Consider the following 26,105-nt stretch of genomic DNA (forward strand, 5'->3'; position numbering starts at 1 on the left):
CAGTCTCCCCTCAAGGCCAGGAGGAAGCCAGGTAGCAGCCCCGGCACCTGAGACCCATGCTTTGTGTAGGTTGGAAGTGGGATGCCCCAAAGCAAGAAGCTTTTGTCTCCAGGGTATTGAAGTTGCTTTAACAATGCCCAGAGCATCTGCTATGTCTTCTACCCTGAATGAATCTTCTTACCCCATTCCTCCTGCCTAGAATACTCTGCCCCCAATCCTCCCCCTCCCCTAAACATGGCTCTGACCATAGCACATGGGGAGCAGTCCGTGGCACCAATGGTATTATCCATTCTGTGCAAGGATGAGCTCTGAGCAGACAGAAAACTCCTTAAGGGCAGGGAGTTAGGTCTTATTTATCCCTCATATTCCACTGCTTAGTGCAGGATCCAGTACACAGCAGGTGCCACATAAATGCCTGCAGACAGGAAGAACTGTCAGGAAGAGATGTCTGCTGCCATTGCCTGAAAGTCAGAGTTAGGAAATACTAACCTGTAATGACAGCCGCAGCTTTTCAAAGTTTTCTTCCAATTCTTTCTTTTCGAGCTCGTGGGTCGATATCAGTTCTGCAGAGGAGACATCAAATTGTTAAGCTGATCTTTCTCTGGAAAAGGGGTCAAACAAGATTCTTTTGCCAGAGGAAGACTGGTGACAGAAGTGACTAGCGGACACCAGCATATAGCAGACTTAAGCCAAAAGAGATCTCTCCGTTAGTTTGAAATTGCATGTGATGTTGTTTAGGAGAGAGGGAGAGAGGATAGGAGGGAAAAAGAAGAAAGAGTGAGAGGAAGAGGAAAGAAAGGAAGGAGGGAAGCAAGCAGAGCCGCCTACACACACACTCCCTTTACATGCAGCTCGACCACCACCCTAGCCGAATCAGCTTCTCCATTCACAACACTCATTGATTTTCCAACTCTTCCCGATGGTAAAACCACTGAGTGATTAACGTTAAATCTCCACTTTCTTCCCTCCCAGGATCACTTTTCAGGTTGAAGGAGGGAGTCTTCCAAGGACAGCAGCGTGTGGCTTGCTGCAGAATGGACAGGTGAATGGGACCAGTGCGGTGCTTGCAAGGTCCCCTTGGTGGCTTCTGGACCACACTCTGGAAACCACAGATTGCTAGGGTTTGCTTGAGCAGAGAGTCAACGTTGAGACATTCAGGCAGAATGAAGGACTCACTGGATGGAATCCTCTTGGAGTGTTTGGAACAATTTTATTCTGTGAAAAGTGACATTCCAGTAGTAATTTGCAAGTTAGGCAGAAGAGATGTTATGTGAGAATTATTAAGCAAATGGATTCTATTTTTCTCCAGATGGGAATGGTCTTATTAGCTGGATGAAGCCCGTCTCATTCTAGCTACAGAAGCAATTTGTTTTCCAGTTATAACTGGAGGGAAGAAAGGTCTCATTAATCAGCCTGTATCATATGCTTTAGCACAGGAGAGTACTGGAGACTAATAATAATCTTCCTGGCTGGCATGAGCTGCAATTAGGAAAAATTCTGTGGTTCCCGTTGACCTAGGTCTTTTAACTAATGATCGTGAAGCTCTCTAAGAAATCCAGTTGTTACAGCTGAAGTTTACATTTGGAGGGAAAAAAAAAATTTATGATTAGTTCATTGCCATAAAACCATGTGGCCTTCTGGTCTATGTGCCTCTGTCTAAATGATTACTGTTAATAGCCACTGAGTGCATCAACCATAATAATGAATATTTTCGTTACCGTTACATATGCCTGCACTGTCTGCACATTATATATAATTCAGAGTCCCTGGATGTGGTGTCTAGGTGAGACTTCATTAATCAGAAAAATCTACCAGGTCTGTTTACATGAAATCCACAAACAAAAGGCAACGCTCAATGTAACATTTCCATTCCTGTCCCCTCTTCTGGGACCATTTTCCTACAGCACGGTGATGGGCTTTAGGCCATTTTCAGGAGATCCCAGTACCTCACCAGCAAATTAAAGTCAGCATCTATCCTGGAGACAGCATAACCATGGCAACTATCTATGTACCCACGATGTACTTCATTATTCCGAGGTCATGGCACTCTGTCCCATACTTAACACGATGCTCTAAGTGATTCTCAGATTTTTCTACATATTAGAATCACCTGGGCAGCTTTTAAAAAAACCCTGATGTCTGGGCCTCATCCCCAGAGCAATCGAACTGGAATGTCTGTAATGGGATCTACACAACAGTACTTAAAAAAAAAAAAACAAAAAACAAAAAACAGGTGGTTCCAGTGTTCATCCAAGGATGGGAACTGGTACTCTAAGCATGAGATGTGCTCTCAGGACACAGGTAATACATTAAATTGGTTCTCAGGAAATTCCTCTCCTGCCCTCTCCTTGCCTCCAGCTTGGACTCTTCAATGCATCAAGAGTTCCCAGAGGTGGTGGGGCTAGAGCTTGAGGAGGCAACCACATGAACACTGACTGCTAACACAGTGTGGCTCATTATTGACAAAGAACACTTTAAAAATGATTTTAAAACTCTGATACTCTGGTTCTTAAAACGTATTAAGCTTCACCATCAGTCCTTCCAATGAATATTGAGGACTGATTTCCTTTAGGATGGACTAGTTGGATCTCCTTGCAGTCCAAGGGACTCTCAAGAGTCTTCTCCAACACCACAGTTCAAAAGCATCAATTCTTCAGTGCTCAGCTTTCTTTACAGTCCAACTCTCACATCCATACATGACCACAGGAAAAACCATAGCCTTGCCTAGACGGACCTTTGTTGGCAAAGTAATGTCTCTGCTTTTTAATATGCTGTTTAGGTTGGTCATAACTTTTCTTCCAAGAAGCAAGCATCTTTAATTTTTTTTAAATTAATTAATTAATTTTAATTGGAGGCTAATTACTTTACAATATTGTAGTGTGTTTTGCCATACATTGACATGAATCAGCTAAGGGTGTACATGTGTTCCCCATCCTGACTCCTGCTCCCATTTGCCCACCTGATGTGAAGAACTGACTCATTTGAAAAGACCCTGATGCTGGGAAAGATTGAATGAGGGAGGAGAAGGGGACGACAGAGGATGAGATGGCTGGATGGCATCACTGACTCAATGGACATGAGTTTGAGTGAACTCCGGGAGCTGGTGATGGACAGGGAGGCCTGGCGTGCTACAGTCCATGCGGTCACAGAGTTGGACATGACTGAGCAACTGAACTGATATATTAAGAGAATTTGTCCTTTGCTGTATAGATGCAGAAAATATTTTCTAATTGTAGTTTGCCTTTTGAAGTTGTTTATATTTTTATAACAATTTTTATTTAGTTGAATGTATCAGCCTTTTTATTACTATATTTTGGTTTTATATTGCTAACAGAGGCCTTTGCAACTACAAAAATTACACATTAAAAAATTCTGGCATTAAAAAATGTATTAATCTATTCTTACATTAATTATTTTCCATCTAATTTAGCAACCAGCTGACTGGAGAGAGAAAAAAAGGAGAGGGAAAATTGAAAAAAAAAATTACAGATAGTAATGTATATGCTTACTATCTGTAGTAATGTAAAACACTTTCTAACACCATAGACAAAAATAAACTCAAAATGGATTAAAGATCTAAACAAAAGACCAGAAACTATAAAACTCGTAGAGGAGAACATAGACAAAACACTCTCCGACATAAATCACAGCAGGATCCTCTATGACCCACCTCCCAGAATATTGGAAATAAAAGCAAAAATAAACAAATGGGACCTAATTAAAATTAAAAGCTTCTGCACAACAAAGGAAACTATAAGCAAGGTGAAAAGACAGCCTTCAGAATGGGAGAAAATAAAAGCAAATGAAGAAACGGACAAAAAATTAATCTCAAAAATAAACAAGAAACTCCTGCAGCTCAATTCCAGAAAAATAAATGACCCAATCAAAAAATGGGCCAAAGAACTAAACAGACATTTCTCCAAAGAAGACATACAGATGGCTAACAAACGCATGAAAAGATGCTCAACATCACTCATCAGAGAAATGCAAATCAAAACCACAATGAGGTACCATTTCACGCCAGTCAGAATGGCTACGATCCAAAAGTCTACAAGCAATAAATGCTGGAGAGGGTGTGGAGAAAAGGGAACCCTCTTACACTGTTGGTGGGAATGCAAACTAGTACAGCCACTATGGAGAACAGTGTGGAGATTCCTTAAAAAACTGGAAATAGAACTGCCTTATCACCCAGCAATCCCACTGCTGGGCATACACACTGAGGAAACCAGAAGGGAAAGAGACACATGTACCCCAATGTTCATCACAGCACTGTTTATAATAGCCAGGACATGGAAGCAACCTAGATGTCCATCAGCAGATGAATAGATAAGAAAGCTGTGGTACATATACACAATGGCGTATTACTCAGCCATTAAAAAGAATACATTTGAATCAGTTCTAATGAGGTGGATGAAACTGGAGCCTATTATACAGAGTGAAGTAAGCCAGAAAGAAAAACACCAATACAGTATACTAATGCATATATATGGAATTTAGAAAGATGGTAATGATAACCCTGTATGCGAGACAGCAAAAGAGACACAGATGTACAGAAGAGTCTTTTGGACTCTGTGGGAGAGGGCAAGGGTGGGATGATTTGGGAGAATGGCATTGAAAATGTATAATATCATAAATGAGACAAATCACCAGTCCAGGTTCGATGCAGGATACAGGAAGCTCGGGGCTGGTGCACTGGAATGACCCAGAGGGATGGTATGGGGAGAGAGGTGGGAGGGGGGTTCAGGATTGGGAACACGTGTCCCCCTGTGGCAGATTCATGTTGATGTATGGCAAAACCAATACAATATTGTAAAGTAATTAGCCTCCAATTAAAATAAATAAATTTATATTAAAAAATGCATTACTACAGATAGTAATGTTTTCATTCCAATTCCAAAGGCAATGCCAAAGAATGCTCAAACTACTGCACAACTGCACTCATCTCACACGCTAGTAAAGTTATGCTCAAAATTCTCCAAGCCAGGCTTCAGCAATACGTGAACCGTGAACTTCCAAATGTTCAAGCTGGTTTTAGAAAAGCCAGAGGAACCAGAGATTAAATTGCCAACATCCACTGGATCATTGAAAAAGCAAGAGAGTTCCAGAAAAACATCTATTTCTGCTTTATTGACTATGCCAAAGCCTTTGACTGTGTGGATCACAATAAACTGTGGAAAATTCTGAAAGAGAGGGGATAACCAGACCACCTGACCTGCCTCTTGAGAAACCTATATGCAGGTCAGGAAGCAACAGTGAGAACTGGACATGGAACAACCGACTGGTTCCAAATAGGAAAAGGAGTACTTCAAGGCTGTATATTGTCACCCTGCTTATTTAACTTCTATGCAGAGTACATCATGAGAAAGGCTGGGCTGGAAGAAACACAAGCTGGAATCAAGATTGCCGGGAGAAATATCAATAACCTTAGATATGCAGATGATACCACCCTTATGGCAGAAAGTGAAGAGGAACTAAAAAGCCTCTTGATGAAAGTGAAAGAGGAGACTGAAAAAGTTGGCTTAAAGCTCAACATTCAGAAAACGAAGATCATGGCATCTGGTCCCATCACTTCATGGGAAATAGATGGGGAAACAGTGGAAACAGCGTTAAACTTTATTTTTTTGGGCTCCAAAATCACTACAGATGGTGACTGCAGCCATGAAATTAAAAGACGCTTACTCCTTGGAAGGAAAGTTATGACCAACCTAGATAGTATATTCAAAAGCAGAGACATTACTTTGCCAACAAAGGTCCGTCTAGTCAAGGCTATGGTTTTTCCAGTGGTCATGTATGGATGTGAGAGTTGGACTGTGAAGAAAGCTGAGCGCCGAGGAATTGATGATTTTGAACTGTGGTGTTGGAGAAGATTCTTGAGAGTCCCTTGGACTGCAAGGAGATCCAACCAGTCCATTCTAAAGGAGGTCAGCCCTGGGTGTTCTTTGGAAGGAATGATGCTAAAGCTGAAACTCCAGTACTTTGGCCACCTCACGCGAAGAGGTGATTCATTGGAAAAAACTCTGATGCTGGGAGGGATTGAGGGGCAGGAGGAAAAGGGGACGACAGAGGATGAGATGGCATCACCAACTCGATGGACGTGAGTTTGAGTGAACTCCGGGAGTTGGTGATGGACAGGGAGGCCTGGCGTGCTGCAATTCATGGGGTCGCAAAGAGTCGGACACGACTGAGCAACTGAACTGAAATGAACTGAACTGAATGTATACGCATGTGAATGTGTAAAAAGCTTCTTTCACAGAGTCAAAAATCTCAGCTCTACTTACTAAACACGGTTACTGTTGTTAATGACCGAATTATTGGGTTGGCCAAAAAAGCTGGTTTGGGTTTTTCTGTGACGTTGTAAGGAAATACCCAAAGGAACTTTCTGGCCAACCCAATAAAATCCTAGGTACCCAAAGACAATTCAAAGTTACAAAAAAAAACGTAAAAAAGCAAGATCCCGAGAGTCCACTTCTGCCCATGGTGAATGTGGTCTGAGTGCCCAGTGTAGTCAGCCAGGCCTCATCAGAGGCTGGAGTGGTCCTGACCATTGCAAGGCCACCACACAAGACAAAGCCCAGGATTTCTACACCTACTTGAAAATGGTGGTTCTCAAGCTTGGCCGCCCATTGGAATCACCTTCGGGTTTCCCTGTTGGCATGGGAGACCCGGGTTTGATCCCTGGGTCGGGATGATCCCCTGGAGAAGGAAATGGCAACCCACTCCAGTACTCTTGCCTGGAGAATCCCATGGAGGGAGGGGCCTGGTGGGCTACAGTCCATGGGGTCGCAGAGTTGGACACGACTGAGCAACTTCACTTACTCACTCACCTGAGCTTTAACAAGTTGAGGCTGTACCCCAGACCAGCTGCCCCACACCATGGGGTAGGACCATGGCTCCTTGGGGAGTCTAGACTTCAGGGTTGAGAGGATCAGCTTCGGAGGAAAGAAGTTACTCAGGCCCTGGATTTTGGTGTTTTCTTAACACAAGAAGCAACACAAAGGACATACTAGGACGAAGAGGAAGGGAGAAAGGATAGAGGAGGGGGAGGTGAAGGGAGGCCCCTTGTGTCTGCAGCGGGAGAAGTGGGTGCACACACCCGGCCCCGCTGGCCACACACACACACCCCCCCAAGGTCAGCTACCTCGGGCCTTGTGCTCGTGGTCATCTTGCAGGATCGCGAGGGTGAGCGTGTGGCTGTTCTCCATCTCTAGGAGCGCAGCCTCATGGCTGGCGGTGATGTCCTCCACCTGCAGGAGATCACAGCTCTGGTTACTTGGAGAGCTGGGGCCCGAGGCTGCGACGCCCCACTGCCTGGAGGACAGAGGGGGACTTGAATGAGGGGAAGGGTCCGTGGCCCGGACGTCTAGGGAGGGACACTCTGCTGAGGTGATAGCTGCCCTCTCCAGACTTCACTGAGGCAGAAGACAGGGTCTGGTGGTGACGTGGGAACCCTGGAGCCGGGGGTGGGTGGGTGGGGGAATGTTACGGGGAGGTCACTGCGGCAGGTCTGCTGTTCACGCAGGAGGAAGCAGCTCCCGGCTGGAGGTGGGGGGCCGCCTAAGCCACCTCCTCACTGCCCTGGGCCTCCTCAGGACCATTTTCTCACCCCCGCCTCCATTCCTGCCCCTTCCACCAAGCCCTCCACCAGGTAATAAGGAAGAGAAGAGGGTCCTCCCCCACCAGACGGTCCGTCCTGCCCCCCAGCGGCAGGTGGGAGCTACAGCAGGCAAGGTAGCTGGAGGGAACCAACACGTATCCAGCTGCCTGATCCTCCACTCAACCCTCACAGCAATAAAGTCAATATTTTCATCTCCATTTTCCAGATGAGGAAACTGAGGCTTCGAGAGGTCTGAAGCGTTTTGCCCAAGGGCTAGTAAGTGGCAGAGCCTGAGGCTGCCTGACTCCATGGATGAGGCTCTCAAATGCCCGGCCACCGCCTCCCCTGCAAGACCAGCAACCAGCGCCCAACAGCCTGCTCATCAGCCCCAGGCAAGCGGGTAGATGTGTGCTCACCACCCCTGCTCCTCAGCCATGAACGTGCTCCCCGCCGATGGCGGAGTGGACCTCCCCTGCCCAGGCTGTGGGAGCTGCCCCCGAGAAGCTGCTCTTTCTCTGGCTGAAGATGCATCTCCAGGAACTTAATCCTGGGAACGCAGCCAGCCCAGGATGCTTTGTTTTCCCCTCCCGACCTCCGCAGCCACCGCCGCCGCCACCGCCCGTCCACCACGCACCTACCACCTTTACTGTTTTTGTTATTTTTGTTGGTGGTGGTGCTTTAGCCCCTCGGTCGTGTCTGACTCTTGCAACCCCGTGGACTATAGCCTGCCAGGCTCCTCTGTCCATGGGATTCTCCAGGCAAGAATATTGGAGTGGGTTGCCATTTCCTTCTCCATTTGTTGTTGGGGTATTATTTTAACTTCAAGTGTATGACTTACAGGAATCATTGCATAAGGTGACCTCTCCCTATGACAGCAAACCAGAACAATGTTTTTCCAAGTTCTCCATTGGTGACCCGTTGTAAAAGCACCATTTTACATTGTTACACACACACACACACACACACGTACATGGGTGCATGTGTGAAACTAAATTTCATGGATCGGCACTTTCCTTTCTTACCTGCAATAACCTGGCTTTAAAATTTTCATCCTTTGTAACTTTATATTTTTCAAAATGCTAGTTACAAACCACTACGTTCATTTTGTGGTATACTCATGTGTCAGAACCTGGCATTGGAAGGACATGTGCCCAGACCCCGAAGCTGTTGTGGGGGGCAGTTCAGAGCACTGTCCAGCCACTTCTCAGAGGGTTTCATTTCTCAGGGGGTCATTCACAGGCTGATCTTTGATTTGTTAGGAGGAAGAGCTTTTCACAAGAAAGGAAGCCCACTTGTAAAGGGAATGCAAAGGACTATCGTATTTTAAAACAGGACTGGTTCCCATTCTGGACTTGTCATTGCTTGGGGAGGTTTGCCCGGCTTCTCTCTCCTATGGTAATTGAGACCTTCATCCACTAAAACAGACGGGCAAAACCAACAGTGAATCTGACAAGTGATAGGAAATCTGCATTATGACATGAAAATGGACTTGGTATGCGATGATTCACTTTTATTTACTGGTCACTCTTGATTAAATAATATTTTACTTGAGGCTCAGAGCTATGAATCCACTCAGCAGAAAGGCTGATCGCCACAGTATTTAATTGTCCAAATCCTGTTTATATGAAGGTTTTTAATGGATTTGTTGTCCAAAGTCTTTCAGTCTCTTGGAAAAATAAATCACTGGCTTAAAAAAAAAAGGAACTAGCTTTCCTTTATGCTCCACTGATGATGTCCCATAAGCCCAGAGCACGCTGTCCATAAAAAACAAGTGCCCACACATTGTTAGGAGGTGTCTTACTCAGCTCAGTATAAAGAAAAGTCTTTCACTGGTGCTTGGAATGATTCTGATTTATTGGGTTCTGACCCAAATTGCTGTGGGTGGCTCCAGAAAAGAGAGATGGATGCCAGGCCTATATTCCAGAAGAATACCTTGTGTCCTGGTGGTGGGTCTGCCCCGACTGGCGAGGGTGGTGGGTAAACCCTTCTGGCTTGCTGGAGGCAGGTCTCTGATTCAGTGGTGATGAAATGCCACACCCAGTATATTAAGGATGATGTAAGGGCATGATCTATCTATTACAGCCTCTCAGAGGGGCTTCTAGGAAGGCAATACTGATTCCCTAATTCCTCCATATGCAACAAGAGGAGAGCCCAGAATGTTCTGAAGGAAACCAGTGAGAGCCCGGGCTTCCCTGGTGGCTCAGATGGTAAAGAATCTGCCTGCAATGTAGGATACCCAGGTTCGATCCCTGGGTCAGGATGATCCCCTGGAGAAGGGCACGGCAAAACCCACTTCAGTATTCTTGCCTGGAGAATTTCATGGACAGAGGAGCATGGCGGGCTACAGCCCATGGGGTCGCAAATAATTGGACATGACTGAGAGACTAACAGTGAGAGCCAGTGAGCCAAAATTAGGGTACCGTGGTCCTTCCTCTTGTGTGATTTGGGTTTCTAGACCTGTGGATGGTTTTTCAAGGCCGTTTCCTCTATGAGGAAGGGGCCGTGCACTCTTGGCCTTCCTCTTTCTGGTCCCAGTTTCAATCCCCATAGCTTCTCCTCCATGGCTCCTGGCTTCTTTCCAGAACATGGAGCAGCAGCCTGTCTGAGTGCTCAGCCTGAGAAGACCTCCAGGTTGGCAGGCATTGGAAAAGGGTCAGATAAGTGGACCCAAGGAACACACAAGGTCCGTTTTTTTTTTTTTTTTTTTGCATCATGTTAGTAGCTTAGTCGTGTCCGACTCGTTTGTGAGTCCATGGACTGCAGCCCCGCCAGGCCCCTCTGTCCTTGGAATTTTCCAGGTAAGAATACTGCAGTGGATTGCCATTTCCTCCTCCAGGGCATCTTCCCAACCCAGGGCTCAAATCTGTGTCTCCTGCATTGGCACGCAGATTCTTTACTGCTGAGTCACCTGGGAACACCAAGAAAGAGACAGAGGTGCTGAACCATTATGTGCCACAGCAAACTTATGCTGGGTGAAGCTTCATTTTTTTCCTTTTAGAACCCTGAGGAATTCTCTGCCCAGCCACCCACCCCCAAAATAAATACCCACTGCTGGACCAGCCTCCTTCCTCCTCCCGGAGCACAGAGTTCTGAGCTGCCACAGAGAGATCTGTCCCCATGCCCAGCAAGTAGTCCCAGTCATACAGAGAAGCTGCTCCCTGCACCAGGCTGTCTCCGCAGCTGCTTGCTGTTTAGCTGAGTCCTATCAAAGCAAAGGCCTGGGAAGCCACCCTCTTCTCTTAGACGGTCAAAAACAGAGCTGTGGGCTTACTTCATCCAGCCACTTGCAAAATGCAATTAGGGGAGGCTTCGCCAATTCACTTAGAGAAGACTTCCATTTAGAATGAAGAAGCATGGCTTTACATATTCTCATTAAAGAAAACCAGATTAAACTCCCATTTGCCCCCCACCCATAACACGTATTCCTATCTGATGAGACAGAGGGGGCCGCCCCTGTCTTTTCTCTCCAGGGCCCTCTAAACAACGCTTTCCAGATACCAAGGCAACTCACCATCCCTCTGACTCCGCCTTCCTGCTACAGCATCTCTGGTACCAACTTGGAGCTGACGGCCAGCCCTGCCCGAGCTCCCTGGCTGACTGTATCCCCTGCCTGGTGGTGCCTTTGCCGCCCGCTGGGTGGGCAGGTGTCCACAGAGGCCCCCATCTTTCCTGTTCGGCCATGTCTAAGCATCCGGAGGCCCCGTGCTATGACGGGTGGGGCTCTCACACTGGAAGATGGAGGGTCCCTTGGGACCTCATTCTCTTTGATTAGAAAGTGTGGTTTCTGCGGATGGTGACTGCGTGCCTGCTGTGTGGGACGAATCAGAGTCAGGACGCAAGACGACCGCCAAAGCGGCCTCTGTACATGTGATGAAGCGTGAGGATGCTGTGGCCGCCAGTGAGTCTAAAAGGATCATTTCTTTAGGAAATGGCAGAAAGTGTATCCTGGATATGAGACAAAGCAAACGTAAACCCAGAGGATGAACACTTAGGCTCCTCTCAAAAGGCATCTCTGCTCAAAATGCAGAATCCAGAACATCAGGGGGCCCTGAGCGAGGGGCTTCAGGGCCAGACCAAGAGGTCTTGGAGGCAGGGGTCAAAGGTCACAAGTCAGATCACTAAATACCAGGCTTGGTGCATGAGTACGTTTGGAGCAAAAATGAAAAGCATCTGTGTTTACAGTGAAAACTCTGCCTCGTGTGCTTTGAGATGGGGAAGCTCGGGCAATCTTCGCTTCTGTTAATGCAGTGTGAGCTCCAGAATGACCACCAATTTGATGAAACACCTCTATAATCAGACTTTTAAAATAAGAGTCACGCTGTATCTTTAAAGGCATAGGCCAAGCCATGCCCCTGCTTGTGCCCTAACTAGGCTGCAGGGCAAAGAATGAGGCCCAGTTCGTCCCCTGACACCAGACACCTACAGCTCTGGGCCCCAGGGACCCCTACTTGGCGACTCCAATTCCCAGGTGCGGACAGAAGGGGTGTTTCATCAGCAGCTCCCCCATGGGATTCCCACGTGTGGCCAGAGACATGGCCTCTGCCTCTTGCGGTGAATGGACAGCTGGATTTTCCTGGGGGGGTCCTGTGTTGACATCAGAGGTCAGCCTGCCTTAGCAAGGGAGGACTGGAGTAAAGTTTCAGGAAATCCAGTGTCCGGGGCTCCCCTGGTGGTCCAGGGGTAAGAATCTGCCTGCCGATGCAGGGGACACGGGTTCCATCCCTGATCCAGGGTGATCCCACGTGCCGTGGAGCAACAAAGCCCGTGAGCCACAACTACTGAGCCCACGCCCTGGAGCCCGGGCTCTGCCGCGAGAGAAGCCGCCTCAGTGAGACGCCTGCACGCTGCAGCGGAGACTAGCCCCCATGCTTGGCAATTAGAGAAGGCCTGCACAAAGCAACGAAGACCCAACGCCGGCAAAAGCAAAATAAGTAAGTTTAAAAAAAACCTCCTAGGTCGGAACAGAAGCAGCCTCCCAGCACGGTCGGGACACTAGGGCACCAGGGAGAGGCTGGGTCAGTGAACTCGAGTTTCAAGGCTCGAGAAGGACAGAGGCGGCAGGAGGTGTGGGCATTGCCGAATTTGACCACCCCAAGGGGAAGACCTGCTTGTGGAGGGTCTGCACACATCACCGAAACCACAGACCTTCCTTCCAGATCCCACTGTGCTCAGGCACCGAGTCCCGTCCTGGACCAAGCACACGGACGTCTCCTCTACCTGGAAATGGTGCTCATTTCGCCTTCTTCCTTGTTGCCACGTGCTCCCTGCCAGAGAAGCTGAAGGCCAGGTAAACAGCCAACATCCGGCCGCAGAAGCAGACTCAAGGGTCTGAATAATTCACAGATTTAAACCATCCATCCCTGGCCTCATCCCCAAACCAATGGGTTTCTAGAGGAAGCAAGTGAAAATCACTCAGCCGTGTCTGACTCTTTGCAACCACATAAACTATAGCCCCACCAGGCTCTGTCCATGGGATTCTCCAGGCAAGAACACTGGAGTGGGTGGTCATGCCCTCCTCCAGGGGTTTCTAGAGTAAAGGTCTGCTCAAATGCAAAGCATGCAGATGAAACCTCCACCACACAGCTTTCCCGCATCTTCCCAGCTGGAAGCAAACTCTCAGTTCCTGAACAGAGCAGCTGTATCTCCCACCCAGTATTACATTTTCTGGAGCACGTGCTTCAGAGACTCCCCGGATCTATAACCAGAGGCTATGGAGCAAGCAGGTCCACATTTTATAAAGCTTGGCATCTTTTGCAGTAACATGAGGCCTTGTGTATGGAGGGCATTCACAACTATTCTTCGCATAGGTGAATGAATAAATGAATGAACCACTTTAGCTATCATAAAGGATCCAGAAGAACAGAACTCAGAGCCCTCATAAGACAGAGCTCTTTAAAAATATAACTAAGTAGCTCAGGTAACTCACTCTCAAGTGGAAAAGTCAGGGCCTCCAATCTCTCCCAGTATGAAATCTTTAGGTTCCCTGGTGGTTTAGAAGTAAAAAATCTGCCTGCCAATGCAGGAGACCTGGGTTTGATCCCTGGGCTGGGAAAATCCCTTGGAGAAGGGAGAATACCCACTCCAGTATTCTTGCCTAGGAAATCCCATGGACAGAGGAGCCTGACGGGCTACAGTCCATGGGGTTGCAAAGAATCAGACACAACTTAGCAACTAAACAATAACAAAATGAAAATCTTTTAAAGCCTATGGTCTCAGCTTAGAGGTAGGTGAGACCACACCCCCCAGCACGTGCCCAGCTTACTGAGCTTCTGCCTGGGGTCCCTCGGCTGGTGGACGGGCTCCATTCAGCAGGGGCCCCGGCTCAGTGGTTTCCCCACACATGACACCCCCAAGTGAGCCTTTGTTCAGAGGCTCCTCTTCCTGCTGGGAGACCCCTTCCCGCCCTTCCTCCCATCTCTTGACATCTTCTCAACCAACCAAAATTTTGGACCCAAAATCAGTGAATATGGGTATACATATAAAACTGGGCCTGACTACCCCAGGATATAGGACACAGGACAGCCGATATCTGCCCCAGGACTGACCCGTATCAGGGAGTCAAGAAGCAGGTAAGACTACAGACAGCAGCTGAGCGAATGTCTACTTAGGGCAGATGCTGCAGGTTCCATTTCTAATCTTAGCCTAGCAGGTAACCTTACCTGTAACCTATCTGTTTCTGGCCTCTAAGTACACCACCTTAAAAAGGCAGGTGTGTCTGGTTTCCACAAGCTTCTAAAAGGAGGAGGATGCTGAACAGAAGATGCTGAGATGCTGAATAGAGGAAAGTGTTGTCAAATCGGAGACTGCTCTTTCCAACGACAGTACTTATTATTACTCTAATATCTCTCCCCTATGATTGTCAAGCCTCTGGGGACCATCGCTGTCAGGGATACCTACTGGGGATGCAGCCCAAATGTTCATGGCTGTGAAAGGCCACTTGGCATTAGCCTGAGATGTGAAGAGCACTCTTCATGACTGCAGTTGATCTTAGGGATAGCGAAGCAGACTCCGGGCAACAATACACCAATTAGAAGGTGGGCACTAGGGCATCAGAGCCTTAGGGACTTAGGAAGAAGAGAGAAGGGAGAAGCAGATGAGTCTCATGGAGGCAGAGTGGGCTCACCTCACCCTGGTGCCAATGCAGTAATGGACCCTGCAGCCGGCTATGGGGACAGGCATGCCTGGCTCCCACCCGCTTTCACACTGACTGGCTCCCTGGGTATTCTTCCCCAGCTGTTCTAGGATGAATGACCCTCTCTGGGAAGACTGCCAGGCTAAGGTTAATGAGCAGAATCCTTGTTTCATCAGGCAAATACACACTGAAGGCCCACCCTGTGCAGGCAGGCAGTGCCAAGCCAGAGACTCGAGAGTAAATCCAGCAGAAAACCCTAGTTCAGGGCTTGAGGGCACGGACCCTGGGTTCAGACTGGGTCCAACCCTGGCTCTTCCATGAGCATGAATTCTGGCAAGGTATTTAACCTCCGGGTCTCAGTTTTCTCACCTGTAAAATGGGGTAATAATGGTCCCTCCCTGGTAGGGTGACTATAGGGGTTAAATGAGTTAGTCCAGGAAAAGAGGGGGGAGTAGAGTGCGGCCCACAGCACGTGCTAGATATACGTGTGTCTGTTATTTCCACTGCCCTCATGGGCTATGCAGAAGATCAACAGGGTACAAAGTCAAGTTTATCACACATTAGGTAGTAATAAGTGCCCAGGAAAAACTAAAGCAGGGAGGAGGACAGGAGTGTGTGTGTGGGGGGAAGGAGCTGTAACTCTGGGTGAGGAAAGGCCTCAGTGAGAAAAGGCTACCAGGGAGAGAGAGAGGGAGCCATGGCATGTCTAGAGGGAGAGCATTCCAGGCATTGGTGTGTTGGCTTAGTTGTTCAGTCATGTCCGACTTTTTGAAACCCCAAGGACTATAGCCCGCCAGGCTCCTCTGTCCGTGGAATTCTCCAGGTAAGGATACTGGAGTGGGTTGCCATTTCCTCCTCCAGGGAATCTTCCCGACCCAGGGATCCAATCCAAGTCTTCTTGCATTGCAGGCAGTCTCTTTATCGACTGAGCCACCAGGGAAGCTTACCAGGCAGTGGGCACAGCCCAGCAGAAAAGCCCAGAGGTGGGAGTGTGCCTGGGAGGACATGGGAGGAGGCCAGAGTGGCTGGTGGGGATGACGGAGAGGGGACAGGGGACAGAACCGAGGCGTGAGGGTGGGGACCGGGGAGCTCACCTGTGGCAGGACTCCGGGCTAAGGCGGCCGGCTCCCCTCCACCTCCGGCCTGTGGCTCCCCAGGGCAGGGCGGGCCAGGTGGACTCACCTGCTCCTGGTGCTGACACCCGATCCGCAGCAGCTGCGCGTGGTGCTCCTCCTGGAGTCGGGCCACCTCGGTCTCGAACTGCAGCTGCAGCCGCCGCTCCAGGTCCCGCAGCTCGGCCTCCTGCTGCCAGCCCAGGTTCCGCACCTCCGCCTCGCAGCGCCGCTCCAGCTCTGCCTTCTCCCGCTGCAGCTTCTCACACTTGGCCGCATGGAAAGCTGGGGGGGATGGACAGCGCACGGTCACAAACCTGCCAGGATGCGCCCAGAGCCTCGCGTCTGCAACCCCTGTGCTACAACATCAAGGTGTGGGCAGAAGGACCAGGGCAAGATCCCCTTCCTTCTGCAGAGCTTCATGGTTTGTAAGATGCTTCCCTGGGCTTCCCCAGAAGCTCAGTGGTAAAGACTCTACCTGCAAAGCAGGAGTGGCAGGAGACTCAGGTTCCATCCCTGGGTCAGGAAGATCCCCTGGAGGAGGGCATGGCAACCCACTCCAGTATTATTGCCTGAAGAATCACATGGACAGAGGAGCCTGGCGGGCTACAGTCCATGGGGTCTCAAAGAGTCGGACAGGATTGCAGGGACTTAGGACACACGCAAGCACACATAATGCTTTCCCACCTACAGCATCTGAGCCTCAACACAGACCCTGGATGTTGGGGTGAACCTGCTCCCAGGGAGCTCCTGTGACTGGCCCAAGGTCACACAGTGTGTAGAGTAAGAGCTGCAAAGGCAGGATATGTTTAAGGACACTATTTCCCTGGTGAAATGAGTGGTGGACAGGCTGGGTCTTGCTCTGTGTGCAGTGTATAAGAATATGGCCCAGCCCAGCAGCCTAATGCTGTCCCAAAGGCCTTCCTGGTCCAGGGCTTCAGTTGGCCTGTGTCCTGGGTCCCACTGTTTGACGGAGGATTCTGATACACAATCTGAGAAAGTTAGGATCCGCTGGTGTACTGAGAACAAGGTGGTGAGCTGCCCACGTCAGGTGTGGGCAATAAAAGGATATAATGTCTGTAGAGAATTTAAAAGCAATAACCAGACTGATCAGAAAAGCCCTCTGCTTTTTACTACCACCAGTGCCAGCAACTCTAAAGAATGCTGATGACAAAAGTACTTCTCAAAAGTCTTTGGTTGGTCTACAGTTTAAGCAATTGCTATACTCTTGAGGCTTTTAAAAACTAGTTTTGTATTTTATAAAAAATCACAAACAGAGGAAAGCTGGAAGTATTAATATGCACAAGGACATTATTGTACAGACTTTTTCTCCCCTGTGGACCGCAGTCCATGGGATCACGAAGAGTCAGACATGACTGAGCAACCAAACGATAACAACAACAATATACATGTCAGGATGAGTGTGCACTGGGCTTTCCACCACGGGTGGCAAGACTCGCTCGCTAACAAATACAGCAGGAACGGCAGAAGTAGACTGAGGTTTTCTGGTCCCTGGCAGTGAGATCATGGAAGAGGGAGGTCATGGGCCTCATAAAAACAGCCAGAACCTACCAGGAACTGAAGGTCACAGTGGCTCAGGCTTGGAGGCAGCAGTGAGGAATCACCTATGCCCCAGGGTCTGAATAGAGCTCCAGTTTTCCCCAAAGTCCCTCCAACCTTGGCAAGTTGTTAGAATTTCACCAGGGACCCTAGTTAGTGAAACAACCAACCAGGATCCACAGACTACGGAAGAGATGTACACACAAAGACAGGTTTATCCTGGAGTGACTGGGCTTTAACAGAACGACCATGGAATATCCATTAAAAACAGTGCTCGATGGATTGAGACATAGTCAAACTGAGGCCAATAGAGGAGCAACATATATACATTTAAAAAAAATTCTTTTCCATTACGGTTTATCTCAGGATAGTGAATATAGTTCCCCGTGCTATACAATAGGACCTTGTTGTTTATCCCATTTTATATGTAATAGTTTGCATCTGCTAATTCCAAACTCCCAGTCCATCTCTCCTCCCCACCTCCACACAAACAGCAATCATTTCACCTACACTGGGGGAAGGTGAAGGGTCCTCCGACAGAAAAGGATGGGGGATGGACAGGAGACACATGGTAACTACTGGTGAGCCTCGAGCAATGGGCTCCAGGGTAAGTGTCCGGGTGCACAGGGTCTCTTTGGAGAGTGCTCTTGTTTCTGTAATTCAGGTGAACTAAAGATCCAACCAGTCCATCCTAAAGGAGATCAGTCCTGGGTGTTCACTGGAAGGTCTGATGCTGAAGCTGAAACTCCAATACTCTGGCCACCTCATGCGAAGAGTTGACTCATTGGAAAAGACCCTGATGCTGGGAGGGATTGGGGGCAGGAGGAGAAGGGGACAACAGAGGATGAGATGGCTGGATGGCATCACCAACTCGATGGACGTGTGAGTGAACTCCGGGAGTTGGCGATGGACAGGGAGGCCTGGCGTGCTGTGATTCATGGGGTTGCAAAGAGCTGGACATGACTGAGCGACTGAACTGAACTTCATAGTCTTTGCCCCGTGTACCGTGCCACGGTGAATGGGATAAAAACAAAGCAGTGACAACAATGTTTGTATTTACAACAGGCCCACAAGGCAGTGCAGAGATGAAGCACAGTCTACAAACACAAGAACAGATGGTCGGCACCATTCATGATTCAATACATGCAGATCAAAGCAAGAGATCTTTTTTACCTCCAAGGTTGATCGAGATGAAATATTCTGATAATACAGGGAAGGTAGGAGAAAACTGGCCTTTGATGGAGCAACGGTGGGGGTATAAACTGAGGAGCTGCTTTGCAGGTTCAAGTTTTTTTCAAAATTGAAATCCTAGGGATGGGAGCTTGGGAAGGGTGACAGCTGAAAAGTTCGGGGTTTCTTTTTGGGGTCATGAAAATGTCCTAAAACAGATTATAGTTACAGCTGCATAACTCCGTGAATATACTAAGAATCACTGAATTGTTTTCAAACGGGCGAGCTGTATGGCATGTGAATTATATCTCAATAAAGTTTTTACCAAAAAGGGAAAGAAAATCTGCAAAATAACATGACAGGAAAAATATCTCAGAGGATAAATTTAGACGTGTTTGTAGAAGAAAAGTTCATACTTGGATTTTGAAACTCTGTATAATGATGATGAAGATGTATGTTGACAAAATAAAAACCTCACCACTACACTGTTTTATACACACACACACATGCACACACATGGAATGTGGAGCTCGTGGAATCTGAGAACCACTCTTACTGTTTCTTAACTAGAAATACAGCACACTGCACTCAAATGAAAATAATAAAAAATGCTCACCATGTACTATTCTTTAACAAGTACTGTTTTATATGGGGAAAATGTACTTTTCATATATTAATACTAATATCAGTATCTTTAACTCTAGTAAATCTAAACAATAAGTTGATGATATAGATTGCATACATGGAATAAAACAGAAAAAAAGGTCAAGAAATGAATAACAACAAATCAGTTAACACTGGAGAAAAAAAATTAAATGCACATATCTTTTAAGTCAACAATTTCACAAGAGAACCAAAAAAATCTGATGAAGGATAATTAGTTCAGCATGATTTGCCTTTGGGAAATAGTTGGTGGGGGGGCTAGTTAAATAAATGATGATAAGTCCACTATACACATAGGACAAATCCCATATTCAATGGGATACAGGTAACTAAAAAAAAAAAAAAACAAGGTCAATCTTTTCCTGGAATGACCTGTAATACATCGTTAAACAAAAAAGGCAAGAAGCAGGATGAGCAGGACAGCAGAATTCTACTTGTGATGGAAATGCATCTGTGTGTCTGACCTTCCATCTGTCCTTCCCCCCTCGGAGGTTGTATGCTTAATTGACAGGACTCACTTCCCAATGAACACCTGCAACAATATGTATATAAGAAAATCCTATGATTTGTTTGAATGTTTTATGAGTTAAAATATTTTTTAAATGACTACCATGATTAATAAGACTGGGTTTGAAAAGGTTATGGTCGCCTGCAGTCAGAAAGGATAGGACACTTCCATCAAATGTGTGATTTTGTACATGTTTGCGGCGGGATGATTCAAGGCCTGGGATTCTATTTGCGGGGGCGGGGGGTCAGCAATGATTGATTGATTTTCATCCTAGAGCTTTTCCTGAACTGTACTGTTGCTTCAATAAATCATGAGCTGTGCGGCCTCAGTTATCACTGTTCAGTTGCTAAGTCATGTCTGACTCTTTGGACCCCATGGACTGTAGCAAGGCAGGCTCCTGTGTCCTTACTATCTCCCAGAGTCTGTGCAAATTCATGTCTGTTGAGTCAGTGATGCCATCCAACCATCTCTTCCTCTGTTGCCCCCTTTTCCTTTTGCCTTCAGTCTTTCCCAGCATCAGGGTCTTCCCCAATGAGTTGGTTCTTTGCATCAGGTGGCCAAAGTAATCACCTTTCCACATCTAGCACCAAGCCCCAAATTCCCAACAGCTATTATATACAAGAAGTGATATTCTATTCTTCCAATGACCCTGTGTCATAAGCCCCAGGCCTGCAGAAGATATTGGATAAGAGCTGCAGCTGAGGCACCAGGGAGCAAGTTCCAATAACAGAGTCCCTAAAGAAATAAACAGCCTCTTGCCTCTGGTAAATTCTCAAAAATGTATCTACTGGGGCATTTTGTACACAGAGGTTAAAGTAGGCTAATTTTTATGGGTAACCTCTGGAGCCTTGCATACATTCTTCCTTTATTTCTATTCATGAGAAAACATTTAGTACTTTATAATGTGAGAGGCAAACACACCAATAATAAATCCCTGGAACCTAAAATGCTGAGAAAATAGTTCCTAAAAGAACAGGATTATGACAGGCCAGGAGCACTGATTACATTTCTAATTCATAAGCATGAGTTTGAAAAGCAAAAACAGGATTAGAGTCTGCAGTAGTTTTCAATAATTGAACATATGTATGTATGAATATATAGAGTGCATGTATGTAGTACATACATACACACACACACCACAGTTCATAAATCAAAATTGAAGGGAAAAACTCAGTAAGAGCAATTTTCTTTACACAATTGCCCAAAATGTCCCTTGAATAATTACAACTTGTTACTGGAAAGAGGTAGCAAGGATCAGTAATTACCACACTAGACTTAAACTGAAGAAAAGAATCTGGTTGCAGTTCATGATAAAGCATAAGGAATAATATCATACTACCTTTTACATCACAGATAATGCTTAAGCTTTGACAATTATAAAATAAGTCATCTAAAAGGTGAAGACTGTATACAAATATGTGGAATTATTATAATAGTCACTGTTATGGGTTCAGTTGTGTCCCCCAGAATTTATATGTTCAAGTTCTAATCCCTAGTGCTTCAGAATGTGATCATGTTTGGAGACAGGATTTTTGCAGCTAATAAAGTTAAAATGAGGTCATTTATAGGGTCAGCCCCAATCCAATATGACTGAAGTCTAAGGACAGACACCTGCGGGGGGTGGGGGGAAGGTAGCCATCTATAAACCAAGAGGAGAAGCCTCAGAAGAAACTCACCCTGCTGGCATCTTGATCTCGATTTCCAGCCTCCAGGATTGTAAGAAAATTAATTTCTGTCTTTTAAGCCCTCCAGCCTGCAGTACTTTGTACAGCAGCCTTAGTAAGTTAACAGTCAGTATTGTTACATATTGATAGGGGATCCCACAGTCAGATAAATGATTAAATTGTTTCTTTGAGATATGGGGAGTAATTGAAAAGACAAAATAACTTTCAAGGGAAAAAAATGTAATTTAAAAATTACCCATAATCTCATGACACAAAGAAAATGAAAACTTTCCACTGAAAATCCCTTCACAGCTGTTGCAGTAGTGTGACTTCAGTATCCCTGGTAGGAATTTTCCATGTCTTCCTGCTTAATATCTTTATGGTCCCCTCATATTTTCATGTGTGTGTGCTTAGTCACTCAGTTGTGTCCGACTCTTTGCAACCCCATAGGCTGTAGCCTGCCAGGCTCCTCCGTCCATGGAATTCTCCAGGCAAGAATACTGGAGTGGGTAGACTTTCCCTTCTGCAGGGGATCTTCCCAACCCAGGGATTGAACCCAGGTCACCCACATTGCAGGCGGATTCTTTACCATCTGAGCCACCATATTTTCATGTGGATGCACTGTAATTTATACATCCTTAGTATTGGACATTTGATTTGTGTCACTCACATATTTTTTTTTTTTTTGCTTTCTTCATTAGGATACATTCTTAAGAGTGGAATTATGTGGGCTTAAAGATTATAGCATCTTTGTAAACTTCAGTTGATTGTGTGTGTGTGTGTGTTTGGTCCTTTTTGATGGCAGTGATCCTGTGACAAATCTGTGTCCACCAGGGGGAACTATAATGCCTGGAAAAGCCCTCTGGTGGCAAAGGCCTCTGTCCACTCTTATCAGATCACAGCGACCCACGGCAGGCGGCAGGCTCAGTCCATGAAACATGCTGCCTGGGATCCTCGGCCACACTGCCCTCTACTGCCCTCTTTTTTTTAAGGACCTTCTTTTTGATGAAAATGTCAAGAAGAGACTTCCCTGGTGGCTCAGATGGTAAAAGCGCCTGCCTACAGTGCGGGAGACCCTGGGTTCAATCCCTGGGTTGGGAAGAGCCCCTGGAGAAGGAAATGGCAACCCACTCCAGTACTCTTGCCTGGAAAATCCCATGGACGGAGGAGCCTGGTAGGCTACAGTCCATGGGGTCACAAAGAGTTGGACATGACTGAGCAACTTCACTTGGTCAAGAAGAGAGACAAGGAGGGGCTGAGACGGAGGAAAGGTTCAGGGACTAGGAGTAGAAATGTGGGTGAAAGGCCAGGGTGGGGAGTCGGGGGTCTCTGGGCATCTCTGCAGGTCCACACAGTATCCCCAGGGCCCTGGACCAAAGAGCTGGCATTAGTGCAGTGCCTCCTGGGTACTATGCAACTGGCATGCCCTGGGCCCCAGGTGGGTGTTCAGTAGGACAGGAGGTTTGAGAAGGGATAACTCAAGGATCCAAGGCCTCCACGGGAGGGGGCGAGGCTTGCAGAGCAGGGGCTGGAGCCCGGGTCCCTCCGCACCTGGGTGGGAGTGACTGCTGCACCAGGGTTTCAATGTCTCAGAGGTGAGGCTTTGGTAAATCAGCCTTCAAGCCCTCACTGCTGAGAATTGCAGCACATCTCTTTACCCATCCGCCTCCCTCACCAGCGGGCAGGGACAGCGTCAGAGACGCTTGAGTATTTGTGGTCAGACAGGCAGGCGGACTATCAACAGACAGTAGTTGAATTTACTGAGCAGCTGCTACATCCCATGCCCAATCGTGCGGTGAGAACCAGACTCACTGCCAGGAGGGTAAATAAAGACACAGGCAGAAGTTTTAAACAGCAAGATGTCAGATCATGAAAACCTGAGATAACAGCAGTTGGAGAAAGTAAAATGAGAGCAATGTTAGGGGATGGCGGATGCAGGGGGCACCTGAGAAAACCCCATCCAGATGGATGTGAATGATGGGGAAGGGGAGGGGCCCAGAGAGCTGGAGGGAGGGGGTTCCAGGAGGAAGAACCGCAAGAGCAAAGGTCCTGAGCTGGGAACACGGGGCTCACTTAAGGGACAGGAAGATAACAAGGGGCCTGAGGGTCCGTGATGGAGACAGTGGAGGTGGAGAGAGGTGGTGTCGGATCTCACGAGGCCCCTGGTCCCCAGGGAGGAGTGAGGCTTGTACTCCAGTAACTGGAAAGGGCCCCCCTACCCCTCAACAGTCTTAAACTTGGGATAACAGGAGCTCATGAAGTGTTGATTACAAGAGTGCCCTGGAGGCTGCAATGGTGAATGGGCTGGCGGAGGCAAGGAGAACAGAGCGGATGACATGTCTGGGGTCCAGGTGGACATAACCCGGGGCTGAAGCTGCAGTCCTGGGTGGGTATGCAAAGCATTTGGGAGGCAAAGCCACCTGCACTTGCCCCTGGCTTGGACGAGGGAGGTGAGGGAAGGGCAGGGATCAGACCCGAAAATGACTCAGGCAATTGGTCTGAGTGATTTGGGTGGTGGTGCCCTTTAAGAAGAGGAGAACATCAGAGGAGGAGACCCAATGGGGAGACAAGCACACACTAGACACCAAATAAATCTCCACGGAACTAACAGCCAGATTTATGTACATATAAGGGCCCCTGGTTCACAAATGTGATGGTGGATTCGCCTCTGGTCCACGGTACTTAGGAAAGGGTTTTCTGGATGTTGTCAATTAGTATGAAAAACATGAAATCAAAACTGCTGAATTTTGACAAGTTTTGTGACATGTTAGTGATGAACGGTAATATTCCATTTCACATGGGCATGTGCTGTGGTCTATTCTATAAAAGTGTTGAAATCTTAAAAGCATGAGACCTCAGGGTAGACTCTCATTATTAAATCTTCCCCAGTGAAGTGGGGCTGGATTGACAGATGTGTTTTCTCCTCTCCACGGGTGTGTAAATGGTTAGTGGGAAGATATAAGACGTGTGGCTGCAGTAAGATGAAGCGCATTTTCCAGCTGCTAGGCATTCCCAGTGCTACAGAACAAACACAGAAGAGTTCTTATCAAGGTGACGCTTTGAAGTGCATTAACAAGGGTCTTCCCTGGCTGTCCAGTGGTTAGAACTGTATGCTTCCACTGCCAAGGGCCCAGGTTCAATCCCAGGTCAAGGACCTAAGACCCCACAAGGCTCGGGGCATAGCCACAAAATAAAAAGTGCATTAATACTTTACTTACCTGTGGGTCACACTATGGGAACATGGCCCCCAAACTGGATGACTGCATATAGGAGCCTCAAGATCCCCAAATACGTGCCCTGAAGTGCCCACTCACATCCCACCCCTACACTACTTAAACTTCCGCACAGTGACGGTGAACAACCCTTCCCATGGACGGAATCCAGACCGCCAGCATGTCCAGATTAGGAGGGGTGGGGAGGCAGGGTGGGGGAGTGACAGCCCAGGACAGGAGGTGGGCAGGTCACACCTGGAAGGGGCAGGAGACAAAGGCAGGTGGGGGAGGGCAGGAAGAGTCCAGGTCTTCCCGGGTCCTGCAGACACCAGCGGTGGGAATTTTGGCAACTAACTCAACCTCTCTGGATCTGAGATTCTCACCTGGAAAATGAGGAGGTGGGGCACTGCTACCAGCTGAAGTGTATACCCCTAGGGTCACGGGGTGAAGCCACACTCCCCAGGACCTCAGAGTGTAACCGTATTTGGAGGTGGGGGTACTTGAAGAGTTGATTAAGTTCAAATGAGGCCAGGAGGGTGGGGCCCTAGTCCAACATGATTGGTGTCCCTCTTGGAGGAGGAGGAGCCACCGGTGAGGTCTCAGAGGCCAGGTGAGAACACAGCAAAGGGGCGTCCTTCCACCGGCCAAGGACAGATGCTGTAGCAGCCAAACCAACCAAACCAACTCTGCCAGCCCCTGGCCTGCACTTCAGCCTCCAGAACCGAGAGAAAATAAATGCCTGTGTTTAAGCCCTCGGGCCTGGGTATTATTTTGTGACAGCAGTCTGAGCCGGCTAACACAGGCACCCTGAGTGTGAAGCCCCCTTCTGCCCCTGCCTTCTAGAATTCTATGGATATTGTAATGGTGACTGAGGGTCATCAAGGACAGTTTTCCACTGTGCTTTTTTAAAGAAGACCGGGAAGGCTATACTATTTTTATTATGATTTCCCTCTGAAATGGAGCCCTAAAGAGAGAAGCTTCATCTACAGAGAAAATGTGCTTTGCAGAATGACTCACTGCCCAGCGACAGGAGACATTAGCAGTAACATCAATGACAACACCTCTGTGCTTCATTAATGAAGTTCTCTAACATACAATATTGGGGATTCCCTGGTGGCTCAGGGGCAAAGAATCCATCTGCCAATGCAGTAGACATGGGTTTGATCCCTGGGTTTGGAAGATCCCCTGGAGAAGGACTGGAAACCCACTCCAGTATTCTTGCCTGGGAAATCCCATGGACAAAGGAGCCTGGCGGGCTACAGTTCATGGGGCCACAAAAAAAATTGAACATGACTTAGTTACTAAACAACAACAACAACAAAATACACAATATTAATTTGCTTAATCTTTGCAGCCAATTTTAAAGCTGGAGAAAGTGGGCAGTTTTGCTCTGATTTTACAGAAGAGCAATGGAGGCTCAGAGGGGTTAAGTCACTTGTCCAGGCTGACCCGGCAAGAACTGCAAAGGCGGGATTCCCTCCAGGTGCCTT

At 47.6% G+C, this 26,105-nt stretch overlaps 1 protein-coding gene across 4 annotated transcripts in view; it reads right to left on the reverse strand.

Annotated features, from left to right (window-relative positions):
* MTUS2 (microtubule associated scaffold protein 2) overlaps positions 1 to 26,105 on the reverse strand; it is a 399,745-nt gene that overhangs the window by 11,380 nt on the left and 362,260 nt on the right. For all 4 annotated transcript variants that reach the window (XM_059892233.1, XM_025000067.2, XM_025000066.2 and 1 more), the window contains 3 exons: positions 15,909 to 16,123; positions 7,139 to 7,244; positions 490 to 563 (listed from right to left, as the gene is read on the reverse strand). In XM_059892233.1, coding sequence (XP_059748216.1) covers positions 490 to 563; positions 7,139 to 7,244; positions 15,909 to 16,123 — 395 coding nt within the window. The remainder of the gene's footprint in view (positions 1 to 489; positions 564 to 7,138; positions 7,245 to 15,908; positions 16,124 to 26,105) is intronic.

This window comes from Bos taurus, chromosome 12 (genome assembly GCF_002263795.3).
Source record: "Bos taurus isolate L1 Dominette 01449 registration number 42190680 breed Hereford chromosome 12, ARS-UCD2.0, whole genome shotgun sequence".
NCBI classification, from domain to species: domain Eukaryota; kingdom Metazoa; phylum Chordata; class Mammalia; order Artiodactyla; family Bovidae; genus Bos; species Bos taurus.